Raw genomic sequence first — 16394 nt, forward strand, 5'->3', positions numbered from 1 at the left:
CATAGAATTAGCATATCTATGATTGAAAGCTGGATAAATGTTATTTCCTTTCCTCTGTTTCTCTGCTGAATTCCCTTACAATTCATCCCACTGTGTAATGGCGTTACTATTGCAAAAGGCTTTGCCCCTTGACTAGGAGATGGGTTCAGGCCTGCAAATTTTTTTGAGACACCTCTCAACACCGGATTGGGACTCCAAGCTTTTGGCATTCCCCTCTTTCCCAACCTCAACAGTTTTACACTAAAGTTTTAGTAATGACATATTTAGGCAACATGGAAAAGAAAACAACATAATTGTGCAATGATGATAACAGACTCCAGTGGATCTGTATTCTCATCAGTTTGGTTACTCTCTTTAATAATGCAGATTGAGCCCATGCATGCAATATCCATCCTATGACTGATGTTCATATTCTCCCACAAATTTGGAAAGGGAAAAGCATTACCACCCATAATCTTTTTTCCCAGTAAAATATGAAATATTTAAAATGCTAACTGAGAGGAAGCAGGCAACAAAAAACAAAGTTATCAAGAGCAACATTTACCATTCTTACTTTCTTCTAGCAATATTAAAGAATATTTACAATTACAAGATCCTGTTAATCTTGTCTTATGCTACCTTAAAGGTAACAAACAGAATGACAAAAAAATTTAAGAAATAAACAAGTCAGGATAAAAATTAAATAAAGAAATATCAAATCTTTTTTGGGGTCCTTTTATAACCACCAAATGAAGCTGAGAAAGCAATTCTTTACAATTATTGTAGAGGCATTTTAATAATCACTGTTATTTGATATAGTTCCAGAAATACTAGGAATAGCAATAAGATGAAAAAGAAAAAAATTTACAGGAATAAAAATAGGTAAAGAGAAGAAAAAACTAGCCTTGTTTGCTGCTGATATGATTCAGAAAATCCTATTTAATCAACTGAGGCAATGGCTTTAGCAAAGTTGAGGGCTACAAAATATCCTCAAAATTCAATAGCATTTCTACATAATAAAAACAACACACGAGAAACAATAACAGATAACCCAAAATGTATAAAATATCTGGGTATTAATCTCCCAAAGCACACAAAAGACTTGGAAAGATTCAATTATATAGTGTTCCTTAAATAGTTGAAGGAATATTCATTATCCTAGCTATACAAACCAATGTAACAAAAATGATAATACTACCAAAATTAATTCACACTCTAAATGGTACACTATTCAAATTATCATGGGGGGTGGGGGGTAAGAGGTGAAAAATTGGAATAAGAGGTTTGGCAATTGTTAATGCTGTAAAGTTACCCATGCATATATCTTGTAAATAAAAGGCTATTAAAGGAAAAAAAAATCAAATTATCATGGGGATACTTTGCAGAACTAGATAAAATTATAAATTTCATTTGAAAAATAAAAGATTCATAATATCAAGGGAAATGATGAAAAGAAGTAGGGATAAAGGGATATTGTGTAGCATTTCTATGCCTAAAACTAGCTTCTCAAATAAACTGTGGTTTGTGACCCCATATAGAGTCTTGTAGCAATATAAGGATCACAAAATTATGATTTATTTCCAGTAAATGTTTGATCCGTATACATATTCTATGTACATACCCAAAGTCACATAAACATTCCTCAGGTGAAAGGGGGTTACAAGTGGAAAAAGTTTAAGAAGCCTTGATCTAAACCATCTGATATTAAAGAATAGAAAGATAGATTAATGAAATGGACTAGATAAGGAAGATTCAGAAATAAAATAACTCAATAACCCAGTGTTTGATAAAACTAGAAAACATAAAATTACCTGGGAAACAAATCAGTATGGCAAAAATCAGGCTCAGGCCAATACCTATATCATATTCCACGATACATTCTAAAATAGATTCATGGCCTTAATATTAAAGATCACACTATAAAAATATTTACTTAAAGAAAAATAAATCATATAGCTATTTACAAGTATGAGTAGAATAATTCTTAACCAAACATGAGATAGAGTTTGTAACAAAAGAGAAAATAAATAACTTTGTATAAAACAGAAATGTTTCTGCACAGACAATATTAATGTATTCAGATTGAGAGGAGTGGTTGAAAAGGAAAAAAATCTTTATCATCAAATTTCTCTAATAAAGGGTTTAATAGCCAAGATCTTAGAAACAACAAATACATTAGACTAACAGCCATTTCTCAATAGATAAATGCTCAAAGGATATGGAAAAAAGTATTTCTCATAAGAACTGCAAAGTATAGAATTATATGAAGAAATGTTTCAAATTACTCTAAGAGAAATGCAAATCAGAATGATTCTGAGGTTGTACCTCATACCCTAAAAATTGGCAAAAATGACCCCCAAATGGCAATGGTCGATGTTGAAATGTTGTAAATGGACAGGCACACTAATACATTGTTGGTGGAACTGTAGAAAATAGGTCAAACATGCTGGAAAGCAATCAGAAATTATGCAAATCAAGTGACTAAATAAAATGTTCAAATCCTCTAAACCACAGACTTCATTATTGACCTTTTAATACTCCAATGAAACCATCATTAAGTAAAATTCTCATTCACTCAAAATATTTATAACATCACTATAGCTAAGAATTGGAAACAAAATAGATACCTATTAGCCAGTGAATGGCTAAACAAATCGTTGTTCAGCAACATAATGGAATAAAACTGATTAAATTAAAAATAAATGAAACAAAGTTATTTGAATCCTGCTTAATCTTTATAAAGAAACATTAGAAGATACCCACCACAACCTACTCCCTTCATAGAGGTAAGAGGTCTGTAGGCATTACACGTTGTACATGTTTTCAGACTTTTTCCAATGTATCAATAACAAAATGACCTCTTTTCCCCTTTCCCCTCAAAAAAATTACTCTTGGTCATATGGAATTGTTCTTTGAAAGAGAAAGTGAAAAGGATATTTGAAATAATTGTGGTGATGTAAGAAAGAGGAAATATCAATTTGAAACTTATTTTTTAAAAAGCCCAAGACAACAAACCTTGCTCTTTTAACTCAGGGCATATACTTTTCAAAACTAGTGAGCAGAAATCCATAATTTGGGAAGACCTGATGAAAATCTTAGCATAATACATTTTTCAAAACTGTATCTTGGGCTCCTTAATCTTATAACAAAGCAACTCTTCAATTTCCCTTTCTTTCCCCCTGTGGGAGGTACCAACCTAGGAGCTAAAAAATAATGATTGATTCAAATCATCTTAAAGGAAAGACAGGTAAATCTACAATGTAAAGAGGGGGAAAAAAATCAAGCATTTCAATCAAGCATTTCTTAAATACCTTCTATGTGTTAAATACCATATATGCTAGGCTCTAGACATACAACTCCCCCACAAAAAAAAAAAAAAGTCCCTGTATCTCTCCATGAGTTTACTTTCTAAGGAAAAGAAAACATGTAAAGATATAATATAAAAACCACATATACACTAGATACAAGGTAACCTTGAAGGATATAACAGCTGGAGGAAGGAAGAAGCATCTCATGAAGAAAAAGGCATTTGTGCTTAGTCATGAAGAAAACTGAGAAGAAAAGAACATTGAAATGAGATTATTCCAGGACAAACCAGTGAAAAGGTATGGAGACAAAACATGCTTATGTCAAGTGTTTGACGAAAGGCAAGTAGACCACTACAATTCACATAATACAGGAAATACGGTATTGTGGAAGAAAGCTAGAAAAGTAATAACTTTTAGTAACATACACTGGAAGCCACTGGGTTTTGAATAGAGATGTGACAAGATCATGCTGGCATTTTAAGAAAATCACAGATTTTTAGAGCCTTGGAATGGGGGAGAGATTAGAGAACAGAGACTGATAAAGAAGATACTGGAATAGTCCAGAACAGGAAGGATGAAGTTTGAACAAAGGTGATAGCTGTATGAGTAGAGAGAAGGGAAGAAAAAGGGAAAAAAAGAGAGATGAGGATAGAAAGAAAAAGATTTGGCAACTAACCAACAGTTTAAATGAGGGATAAAAAAAAGTAAGAAGTCAGGCATGTTATTGATGCTGCAAATCTAGGTGACTGGAAGGATGGGAGTGCCCTCTACAGCAACAGGGAAACTAACCTCAGAAGAAGCCTAAGGTATGCAGAGAGGTGGAAAGATTTTAGATATACCGGATTTGAGATGTTCATGGGGTATTTTGTTTGAAATATCCAATAGGCAGTTAGTTATATATGACTAACTCAGAACAAATCATTAGCGCGAGATACACAGACATGGGAGTCATCTACATAGGAATAATAAAGAAATCCATAGTAAGAATTACTAAGGTAATCAAGAAGAAAATATCAGAGAATGCAGGACATGGACTTGGGGTATACCTCCGAGTGTGACATAGACAAGGTTACAAAAAAGACTAGAGAAGTTAGTTCAACAGGTAGGAGGAGAACCAAGAGAAAGTAATGAAAAAATTCAGAAAGGAGAAAATATCTCAAAGAGAAAATGATCAACAGGGTCAAATGTTTCAGAGAAGTCAGGGAAGGAGTTGATGAGGACTGAGAAAAGGCCACTAAGCTTAGTAATTCTTAAGTTGATTTGGAAAGAGTAGTTTTTGGTTGAGTGATGAGGTCAGAAGTCAAGCTACAGAGGTTTTAGGAAAGAAGAGACAGTCAATCAGTGGAGCCAGATATTTTGAGGAGACTGATTGAGAAAGATCAGAGAAAGATAAAAAGAATGATAGCAGAAAAAGTATCTCTTTTGGAAAATTTTTTTAAGGACACGGGAGCTCTAAGTTTCTAAGTTGGAAAATTCTAAGTTGGGAAAAATTGAAAATTAGAAAGGAGGATGATAGTTGGGATGGCAGTCTGGATCAGACAGTAGAGAAAAGACAAATGGCACAAGTAAATATGTTGGTACTGGTGACATCATAGCAAAGGAGGAGATAGGGATGATGACATGAATTTTGAGATGAGGAGAAAAGCCTAAGTATCTTAGCAAATGGCCTTGATTTTCTTGCTGAACTATGAGATGAGGTCCTCAGCTAAGAGGGTGAAGAGAATTCAAATTAAGATGTACAAAGCGCTTTGTAAACATTATTGCATTTAAGCCTCACAAAAACCCTGTAGATAATTCAGGTATCAATGTCCTCACTTTACAAAAAAACTGAAGCTTAGGGAAGTTAAATGACCATGGTCACATTACTAGTTAAAGGTCAGAGGTAAGATTTGAAGTCAGGTCTTCCTAATTTTAAGGAGCCAAAGACAACTGATTTCTCTAAAAACAAAGATTTATGACATTATGATAGTGAGAAAGTAAAATTGCCACAAAACACCACCTCAGGAGATGTAAACAGGACTTCAACTTTGGTTAACCACAGTTGAATAAACCTGAGTTGCAGGGTAATCTGATAAGGACCAAACAGCATGGCTTCCATAAGGGTAAGTCCCTTTTCATTGACCGGCTATACTTCTTTGAAAGAATTAGCCCAACAATGGATAAAGAAGTAGTAGTTGATATAACTTATTTTGATTTTCAAAAGGTTTTTTGATAATGTCTCTCATAAAAAACAAAACAAAACAAAAAAGCACAGAGTAAGAATTGAATTCCTGTCATGGAATGAGAGGAAGTCAAGAGTAAATGAATGTGAGAAATGAGGTTAAAATTAAAGTGCTAGAATTTAACACAACTCTATTAATAGTGAATAGTGAAAAGGCACTGAGAGGCAACTTAAGAGTCAAGATAACTTGGGTTCAAGTCCTATATATGACATATACTGGCTATGAGACTCTGGGTGAGTCATAAATTCTAACTGCCCCTGGTAATTCACTAAAACAGTATAATGCACAACAGATGTATCTGTCCTTGGGAGTGCTTCTAACATACACACATCCCCACATCCAGACAATAATAATGAGAATGATAAATGGCACAGAGAATGCTGTTGATACTCCTTATTTACCCTTTTATTATATAAAGAGAAGTGCAAGCATTGTAATAAAAGACAAACTTAAATTTAAAAAAAAAAAAAAAAGGAAACATTTTGTGCAACACATAATTAAGCCATGGAACATGCTGCCACAGGACATTACTACCACAAAAAGCTTAGTAAGAGTCTCAAAGAGTTCAGGAACAAAAAAGATATGCTTCTACAGTGAAAATACCTAGAATAAAAATTAAAATGGAGTTCAAACCTCATGTTTCAGGAGAATCAACAAGTACTAGCCAAGGGCAAGAAGAAAATTTTACTGTCCTAATTATGACCACAAAGCCAGTCAGTTGCTTTACAGTTTCAAGGTCACATTCCTAGTTTCATTTGTTTGATCACCAAGAATAAAACTAAAGGTTAAATTAAAAGGCAATCTCTCCTCAGACAGAAACTTTACACATATAAATAATACATTTTTCATATAAAAGAATACAGAGGCCATTTCCCATGTCCATTCTCTTGACCACTTGGTTCTTTATAGCTTCTTAGTGTCCAGTACTTCTCTCTTAGAAAACTCTATAATAGTTTCTTGCCCACAAGTTTGGTTGGTTTTTATTTTCTTATCTTTTTCAAAGTACTTCTCAAAATTTAAATTTCATTCAAATCAATGGTTCACTCATAATAGATTTTTTTAAAAAACAAACCAAAACTGTATTTTGAGTTGATAATGACAGACACAATAAATGCTATTTGTTTGAGGGGATTTTGTTACTATTTTAATATATTTGTATCCAGAAGCAACATACATTTTACAAAATGGATAAATAGCAAAATATTTTTATGTCTAAAGGGACACATTAAAAAATGAACAGTTCTCTGGGCTTAGTCTCCATTGTGCGATTTGAACAACTGGTCTTTGAAATAACCCTAGTTCAATGCATAAATGCAACACATAAAGAATAGGCTAGGAAAGACACAGTTAAATCTCAGAGACTTACCTAAGAAAACTGTGTATCCAAACTAACCTTATTCATATTAAATAATTATGACGGGGTCATTAATTTTCTTATGACCATAGATTTGGAAGTCATCAAGTCCAACCCTCTCATTTTAAAGATGAGGAGAGAGGCCCAGTGAGCTTCAGTGACTTTCTCAATCACAAATGCAAATAGCCAAGCCAGACTTTTGAATTTAGGTCCTCTAACACCCAAGTCAATGCTCCAAAAAATCCTTGTGTAGATAAGATAGTTGCATTTTCATAAGGAGGCAATAAAATAATCTCCAATAGGGATTTATTGATAGTGTGCTACACTATCAATATGCCATATGTACAGTACAATCAAGCAAAAACTGTTATCACAAAATTCAAGGCTAGAAGGGACCTTGAAATTAGAATTCATTTAGACTTCTCATTTTACAGATGAGGAAACCAAGAGCCAGAGAAATAGACTTGCCCAAAGTCACATAATAGGAAGACATGAAAATATCAAACTTAGATCTCATGACTACAAATCCAGTGCTCTTTTCACTATTCCACACTTTATTCAAATCTGACTGAATTTTAAAAGCAACAACAACAAAAAGAAAATTATCATAGATGTATCACAGAAGTTCAAGGTGGTGTCCAAAAGATTAAACCTTACTTTTTTAGAGCTCACTTTAAATATGGCATAAAATAACAGACTCAAATTAGTTGAAGTCCTAATTTTAATTTACCTATTAAAACATAGCACTCTTATAATCAATAGCAAAGGAATATCTTAAAGCTGAATAGAATACCATACTTAAAAAAGTAAAAATAGTTTAAAACTTTGTCCTCTTAAGAAATACAAATGTGAACTTTCTTAAGAAACCGATCAAAAATTAAAAATCAGAAATTTAGTTTCAGAGGTCAATGAAGAAATGTATATTCCAAACAGATGGTAAATACCATAAAGTTCTCCTTACCTGCATCAGTTTTCCTTCAGCTGGAGTAATCTCAGCAACACCAGCAAACACTCCTTCCAGTGTGAGGTTCAGTCTTCCTGTGGGGTCCACTTTCAAAGGAATCACTCTGATAACAGCTTTCTGCTCTGCAGATCGTTCTGACTCCACCGCTGCTGCCAGTACCAGCCCTGTATGTCCAAGGCCTGCCTGCAGGGTAGCCATCAGCAGCCAGGGCCAGAGGGCAGCCAGCTGCAGCTGGTGGCCACCACTCATGCTACCAGCTGCAGCAAAACACTTTGTCCACACATACTGATCAGGAACGTATTTCCCAATCCTGCCAGCTAATATCTAAAGAAGGTTCCTGGCTCCAGGCAAAGAGGGGAAACAACAGTTTATACTGCAATTTCAAAAAATACAAAGTCCTTTAAGCCCTTCCTTTCTTTCAATTCCCAAGAACAGGTGGCATTCCTGATGGAACAGAGGAATGGGGAGCCATCAATCACTTTTTCTGAAGGTGTCACAATTTCTCCCATCTTCATTCTACCTAATAAAAGAGACCACTTCTCTTGGGATTTTCCGACTTTGCTTAACAACTGAACTTCAAACCAGTAGAATTAAAGAACCTTGAAAGCAGAGACTTGGGGTTTTTTTCTTTGGTCTTTGTAACATTCAGGCCTAGTATAGTAACTTCTACACAGTAGGGATCTAAGAAATACTCATTTTTGAATTTTATTAAACCAACAGTACTTGGTTTTTAGTCTTCCACATGCACTAAGCCATCTACAACAAAATTTCATAAACTAAGAAAGAGAAAAAATCAGCACCAAAACGCATGTAGCAAGTGACATGCAGCAAGGAATCCAGTTTAGGGATGACTCTTTCCAAACATAAAATTTCCACAAAAAAAGTTCAAGAAAAAGGAGCTTAAGGTGTTGGAATACAGAAATACAAAATAAATCTTCAGGTTCCACCTCAGGAATGCCAAACGATGTTACAATGATTTACTAGAATGTTTCTCTATATTAATATCCAGGATATTTATATTTTTAGTTCCACTAAACTTGTATATTTCTTAAAAAACTTTGACATCTTATTCTTTTTTTATTCTGTACTAAAATCTGTCATTATAATTCAATGGTCATTTTAAGTGAAGTCACCTTTTTTAGAATAACACTGATTAAACATAACTTTGAAAACTGGACATGCATTTGAAATGGTCGGTTTTATTTTATTCTCAAATTCAAATCCACAAATCCTAGTTATTCTCACTGTCTTGGGGAATTGAGCTTCATTTTCCAAATGAAACTCCTAGCACACTTTATCATGTAACCAAGATACTTTTTTTGGAAATTATTTTAAAATGCTGATCTTATGATCTATAATTCCCTAAATTCATAAGAGAAACAAAAGGCTATTCCCAACACGTTTTCAAATTCCTTGGGGAGGAGGGAAGGAGGGAGGGAAGGAGGAAGAAAGGAAGAAGTAGGGAGGTTAGTCACAGGTTCTCAGCAGAACACCCAGGAAAAGCAAAAATGGGCCTGAATGATAGTGATTTATATATGCTAGAACTATGAACTTTTGAAAATTCAAACCTTTGCTTCATACAAATATAAATAAAAATAAAAATGATATACCCCCAAATAAATAAAAATTCACCTCCCAGACACATCTACTGTATTTGGAGGTCAAGTTAAAAAACTCAAAAGTTTCCATAAATTTTGGAAAGCCAAATAAATCAGCAATCAAACATGAAACTGTTAAAAGTAAAGCCTTTTGATGAGGCAGAGAAAAAGTAATTTTAAAAGAAATCTGCAAACCTGTTGCGCTGTCGGGCCCACAGGAATCCACAGGGGTGAAACAAATGCAATTATGTTTTTATAGATCCTGTTCACAAAAAATGTTTCAACAGTTTAACCAAGTACAGCTTATTCTTCCACCTTGTTACTCTACAACCAAACTGCAGAGAGCCCAGCACTAAGCAGGTAAAATACGAGTGAAATTCCACAGCCTGGAAAAATAATCCCAACCAGATCAAAGAAAAAAACTTACTCCAGGCTGAAATCTAAAGTCCCCAGGAACTCTAAAGCATTTAAGACAATCCAAAATCATTTCTGAAAATTCTTTTCCAGATAAAAGTCCCTCTTTTTTCCCTGAAGAGCAAAAAATCTTGAGAGGAAGAAGGCAGAGTAGTAAAACACACCAACAAAAATTCACCCAGAGCAGGCTGATAACAGTATCAAATGCCAAAAAAAAAAAAAAAAAAAAAAATCCCAGAGGAGCAGTAAATCTGAATCATGGAGTGGATTTGGAAAGTTCGGTAGGAATCGAGGGCTTCCCTTCCAGAAAAGCAATTCTGGATAAAATCCCTAGAGGAAGCCTGTGGTTTGTATTAGCTCTCGGACTCCCTCCCCTGGGACTGCAATCACTCTCTCTACCTGCTGACACAAAGTGAGGGTGGAGCAGTCAGAGGCAACCACTCCTCCTTTCCCCAGCTGGCATGCACATAGTCAGTCAGTCTCAAAATTTTTCTCCTCTCTTTTTCTCTCTGTTCCTCTACTCCCTCTATCGATCCACTGGACTAATTGCATTCTATACAAATGGATACCTTCATTTAAGCAAGCTACCTCATGTAAATGGGGGTCATTCAGAGAAACATCAAAGCAAAATTCGTACCTAATACAGCAAAGATGATGGTATGAGGAAATAAAAAAAAAAATGCAAAGCCAGAGAAGATAAAGGAATGAGGTTTTATAAATATGAGCTCAAAGGGCTTTTGCCTCTTTCCTTGTGTCTACAAATGGTCTAAAGCCAGATTTAAAGTGACTCCTTGCTGTAGCATTTACTGATTTATTGCACCCTTATGGCTACAACCCTGGGAAGGCTCTGTCCATTTCATGCACAGATTTTCTTCAGTTCTGGCTAATTTAGACTCAGTAACTTTTCTAAACTGTTCTTCAAGGAGCTTTCAGGTCAGATTGATGTCAGAGGTCTGGAATTTAACTGTTACTCTTTTCTGACATCTCCTGGAGATAAATAATACTATAGGTCAGACCTATGACCCTCAATGTAAGGTTTCAAGAGTCTGTGAGTTGGGACATGATGAATCCAAGAAAAGGGCTAAGACATGCTCAGCAAGAAAAGTGTGGGCAGTAAGAAATATCATGTTCAGCTAATCATTACTTCTCTCTGAACATTCTTTCACTTATAAACTATGTCCTATCATATAAACTTGTCATTAGCAGTAATGGAAAACATATTGTACCTCCTTAGAAGCAGTGTTGCTAGTACCATGAAGTCACACTGAATTATTTGGATGTGGTTAATCATATTTCATCCCAAGTATTATCGATTTCCAAGGGCAGGTAGATGGCAAGGTGGATAGAGTGCTGTACTTAAAAGTTAGGAAGCTCTGACTTCAAATTTGACCTCAGTCATTCACTAGCTAATGACCCTGGGCAACTCACTACCTCTGCTTGCCTTAAATTCATTAGAGAAGGAAATGGCAAACTCCTCCAATATCTTTGCCAAGAAAACCCCTCAAGGGGTCACAGAGTCAGACAAGATTAGGAGTGAACCACAAAAATAGGCATCAATAATAAATAGCACCTATGCTCCAGGAGGGTTGTAAGGATAAAAATGAGATAATATTTGTAAAGTGCTTTGTAACCCTTAAAATGCTACATAAGTGCTAATTTTTTTATTATCTTCATATCTCTGGCACCCAGTATAGCACTTAACTCACAAAAGGTTCTTAGTAAGTGCTTGTTGCTTGACTGACTGATTGATTAAACAGGCTATTTATATTTGACACTTGCTTCTTTATAGCCTTCCTGAGAATGACTTCAAAGTTTTACCAGGAGTACTAAAAATAGGAAAAACTTTCATGGACAATCTTGCTTTAGCATGATTTAGCATTTTTTTTTTTTGTCCAGACTTTGAGGATATAACATACAATATATTTTTTTCTATAATCCTTTTCTAAAGGACAGAGTTAATTATTACCAAGAGAGAATTTTTATGTCTCTTGAGTTATCTATTTTCATTTTGTATATGTGATAGTGCAACTACAAGGAAAACAAAATATAAATTATCACATCTCTTTGATGCACATGCTCTAAATATGAGGTATCTTCAGGAAGATTAAATAAAACACTGACTACTAACAGATTCTGTCCCCATCTATCTTGAAACATACAAGGAAATGAAAAGAGACCAAAACCTACAATTTAACATACACATTTTGTCCATGGAAGAAATTCCTAACTCCCAATAGAAATTCTAAAACTTGTGACATCTCACAGGAAGGCCACCAAATACTATAAAGCATTACGGTAAATAAAGGATGTCTTCTCACAAAGATGCATAAGGGACCTATATAAAATATAAAAATCATCAAAACAATATGCTATGCTAAAGTTAACAAAGAAATAGAGGGTAACAATAAGAATTATCAAGTAAGATGGCTGACTAAAAATTCAGCCAAAATTTTAGAATACTCTTCAGGCTCTCATGACACTACACTGAAGTACTTTAACATGGAGATCAGATGAAGTATTAAGTATTCAACCTCTGTTCAAATACAAATGGGGTAATCTTTACATGTCAGTTTTTAAGAAGAAATTTACTTTTAAAAGTACATTCCCTTCTGACATTCCTATTATGATTATGTACATCATGATAATTTTATATAGAAAAAAAAATCTAAGTATACATCACCATGATAAGAAAACAAAAAGACAATCTGTCTAGTTGGAACACTCACTTTATTGTTGACTGAAATACATCAGTGCATAAGGTGCTGAAATACTGAGGTGCAAGTCAGGAGCCTTGTTAGCATGTGCCATGTACTACTGGCTAGTTCATGCAGAGACTATTTTATCTTTTGCCATTTTCCCCAAATCAATAAGGATAGCTTTAGATGATAAGTACCATGCATGTGAGTATGGCAGGAGATCCAGCTCCTCGGCCTTTGTTGTATTCATATATAAAAAATTCGGAAAGCTGATAATGGCATTTCCTTAATTAAGCCTTTTAAAACCACCAAATCTAAATCTATGCCAAGGCTCCTGCTTGGCTCATGTTTCCAAAAAGATATCACCTCTTTCAATGTACAGATCTAAGAAAGCAAGATTAAGGGAAGGAGCATGACCTGTACAGTAATATCAGCTTTGCAACATACCAAAAAAAAAAAAAAAAAAAAAAAAAAAAAAAAAAAAAAAAAAAAAAAAAAAAAAAGCAAAGTTCCTTTATTTGCCAATGGGGTCTCTTTTTATAAGTAAGGCAAACTGGATGGGACTTCAACAACTCATTTTTCCTTTGAGCTTTGCCAACAAGAGCAAATGCCCATCACATGGATACCTACTAGCCCGATTAGATGGGTAGTTCACCCTTAAGGACCTACTTTCACAGCTGGACTGACTGAAGTCACTGTGGAGTTGATCCTTTTCCAGAAAGCTTAGTTTCCATAACAGTTCCAAGGTTTGTAATCAACACTTGTAAACAATGGGATCTCAGAAATTAGTTCAGGACACCCACATAGCTGGCAGAATGCACCTGCCATGTCATTCTGTACCTTTTGTTTTTAATGAGTTTCATGTTTTCAGGTACTCACTAGACAAACTGAGGCATAATTCAAGAAGGTAGGTCTAGCCTATTTTAAAGGTTTGAAATCTGAAAGCTTCTAGCAGTCATGAGATGGTATTTGAGGGAGTTTTGTTTTATGGGAGTTAAATCACAGAAAATGAACAGCCAAGAATATGTCTCCTAAGGAGATAAACCTCCAAACTATCCCCATAATCCAACCGCTCAAGTTCAGAACCCTGAAGAGGGTTAAAACAATAGTCTGTCCCACCACCCAGAACTTTCTTAGAAGATGAAACCAAGATATAAACTAGAAAAAATATAGGAAGCATAGCTTCTGCTAAATAACTGCCAACCAGTTCTCTCCAGTGACTCAAAGTTTGGGTATGGTTTTTTCTACAGATAAAGATTAAGATTTACCATATATATATTTTATATATATATATGTATATATGTATATACATATATATATAATATATATACACACACATACACATATATATCTGAATAAGCAGTCAAAGTATTGTGTTACATATCAATGCTGCTTTGCTCACATACTGTACAATCTCCCATCAGAATAGAAATATTACAACATGCATCCTTTATCCTTCTATCTTTCAATATTAATACAAATACATAGCCATTAAACCCTTAAATCTACTAGCATTTATAAATACAATAATATATTAAACAAGTTAAATTCTTTTCTTTAGAAGACATCTAAATAAGTAGTATATTACAGGAACCATTTTTCTTACCATTTATGATAATATATCATTAAAATCAAAGGAAAATATGAAAATGGAAGAAAGCTTCCATTAATGTAAAGGAATCAGCGGCTGTTAAGTGTGATGGATGGTCCTAGGTCCGGACGCCTTGCTGTTGAAACAGAATTCTGGGTTAGGAAGTAAGAGCATTTCCTGGTTAATCACTTAGAAAATTAGCTCTTTCCCAGAGCTGCTTCCCTGGAATCCCTGACCCATTTCAGACCTGTGATCTCGTGACCTTACATGCCTTTGTTTCTCACACAATCCTCTTTAAAAAGGCCACACTGTGACTTGAAACAGACTGAACTCCTCAGTGGAGTTATGCTGACTACAGTTCACAGCAAACTGGAGTAGCAAGATGACAAATCGGCACCCCCCAAAAAAATAATGTTCTCCAGTACCATGGTTGTAGGCAGTTTTTAGAGGCTTCCTGATTGTAACAGACAGCCAGGGCTTTCCATTTGTACGGGATCTGGGTAGCTAAATAATTTGACCACTAGATATTTTATAGCTTGTCAAAGCAAAGAATTTGAACTGAACAGATGTAGTAAATACCAAAGTGACCAATTCCCAATAAAATTCACAAAGAACAAAAAAAATATTTTTTCTTAACACAACTGAAAAAAATCCCAACTGTGTGTCATGTGCAAGGCCAGCCTGACTCCAGGAAACTAGCCGACAGCTAGTGCACAATGTCACATTTGTCATCCATTCCTCACTCTTTTAATTCTTCCTCCTTTGGAAAGTGCTCCTGCTTGCAAGCCACATCCACCAGCAGATGGAGATCTAAAAAGAGAGAAGAATGATAACTCACTTTCTGCCACTTAGTCAGCACAAAGCCCAACTCTCAGTTCTGTACAGAATGATATTCTTAAGATAAGAAGAATGAGACATTCTGCATCTGTACTTTTATGGGGAGTATGAGGGGATGGGTATGTACAGAATCAAAACGAAATGTCTTACCTGTAAGACTGGCTCTCCAAAAATTATATTGCTCCATCAGATTCTCAATAATGGGGAGACCCTACAGCCCTGGAGGACATAAACACTACTAAGCAACCTGTTGGCCAAAAGGGACCATCAGAGTTTAAAATACCTCTCCTTTTGATGATGTGGACAAGACTCTTTCACCTCAGCTACCTTCTTATGAATGAGAAGTGGTAACAGAAAGCAACATAGGGTTCAGTGTGGAATAGGCCCCCACAAATGAATTATTTCCTTGATGCTAGAAAAAGAGAAGGGTGTGATAGTTACTAGTTCTTCGAAGACAAACTGCCTTCAAAAGATCCCCACTTGTGGACATTTAAGAGCTACAGGGAAGGCTTATTTACATTGTCTTTAAAAGAGAAAGTGGATCTTTTATAGAGGCAATTGAAAAAGGATGACGCATGAAGACTGGAGCAAAGTAAAGCAGAAGGACTGTATAGCCAGGCATTAAGGGGCACTGAGCATACAACAGAAAGCTCTCAGCCCAGGAACTGGTTTCATAACACAAAGCCAAATCATGACCATTTTATAGGAGTGACACATTTGGAAAAATCTATCAAGAAGTATGAGCAGAAACTGAGCAGAGATTGGGCACTATGACCAGTAACACATTCTTGCCCCACCAAGATTTAGTCCTACCAGTTTACCACATGGATAAAGTTGTAGAAACTTTCTCTGCTTCACAACTTGTCCTAATAAACTCAAGTCTACTGAGAAAGACTACCTGAGGTCTTTATAATTTACGACCGACCAAAACAAAGGGCTTTTTTGATACTAAGTTTGTGAAGTACAGTCTCATTAGAATGGTAATGTGTTCTCAGGAAACATGTTAGCAAGCAAACTGATTAAAAATAGAATTTTGCTTCCACCTTTGGCAGGACTCTAGGGTGCATTTAAATAGCACATCTGGCATAAGGTGGGTCCCTATGGTCTGATGCTCATCTTCTTGTCAGGTTCAGTCTTAGCTACCCTTAGAGAACAATCTACTTACCCACAACAGCATCTTGCAGAAGGGGAACGAGTCATCAATTTACCACTTATGGGTGACTTCAATACATCCTAAATAATAACAATAATAATAATGGTAACAACAATATCTTGTATTCACATAACATCTTTCTTCAAGTAGCTCAAAGTAAATAATAGATATGTCAAAATAACCTTCACCACATTCCTAGGAAGTAGAAAACTGAGAAGGAAGGACCCAAGTACTATCTAGTTAAGAATCAAAGTCAAATGTTGCTCTTCTTGAAATGT

The 16394-nt window shown here is 35.1% G+C and overlaps 2 protein-coding genes across 8 annotated transcripts in view; both read right to left on the reverse strand.

Annotated features, from left to right (window-relative positions):
• The window catches only part of RNF43 (ring finger protein 43), a 79563-nt gene extending 68344 nt beyond the window's left edge, over nucleotides 1–11219 (reverse strand). Inside the window, exon 1 of the mRNA XM_003767938.4 lies at nucleotides 7825–11219. Within this exon, the coding sequence (XP_003767986.1) occupies nucleotides 7825–8076 (252 nt within the window). The 5' untranslated portion in view covers nucleotides 8077–11219. The remainder of the gene's footprint in view (nucleotides 1–7824) is intronic.
• Nucleotides 11220–12547: 1328 nt separating this feature from the next.
• The window catches only part of HSF5 (heat shock transcription factor 5), a 41664-nt gene continuing 37817 nt past the window's right edge, over nucleotides 12548–16394 (reverse strand). For 4 of the 7 annotated variants that reach the window (XM_031966489.1, XM_031966490.1, XM_031966485.1 and 1 more), the window contains one exon: nucleotides 12548–14936. In XM_031966489.1, the coding sequence (XP_031822349.1) occupies nucleotides 14874–14936 (63 nt within the window). In that variant the 3' untranslated portion in view covers nucleotides 12548–14873. Of the gene's footprint in view, nucleotides 14937–16128; nucleotides 16197–16394 lie in introns of all 7 variants that reach the window. The other 3 variants (XM_031966488.1, XM_031966486.1, XM_031966487.1) reach the window with 3 other exon arrangements.

This window comes from Sarcophilus harrisii, chromosome 4 (assembly GCF_902635505.1).
Source record: "Sarcophilus harrisii chromosome 4, mSarHar1.11, whole genome shotgun sequence".
Lineage (NCBI taxonomy): Eukaryota > Metazoa > Chordata > Mammalia > Dasyuromorphia > Dasyuridae > Sarcophilus > Sarcophilus harrisii.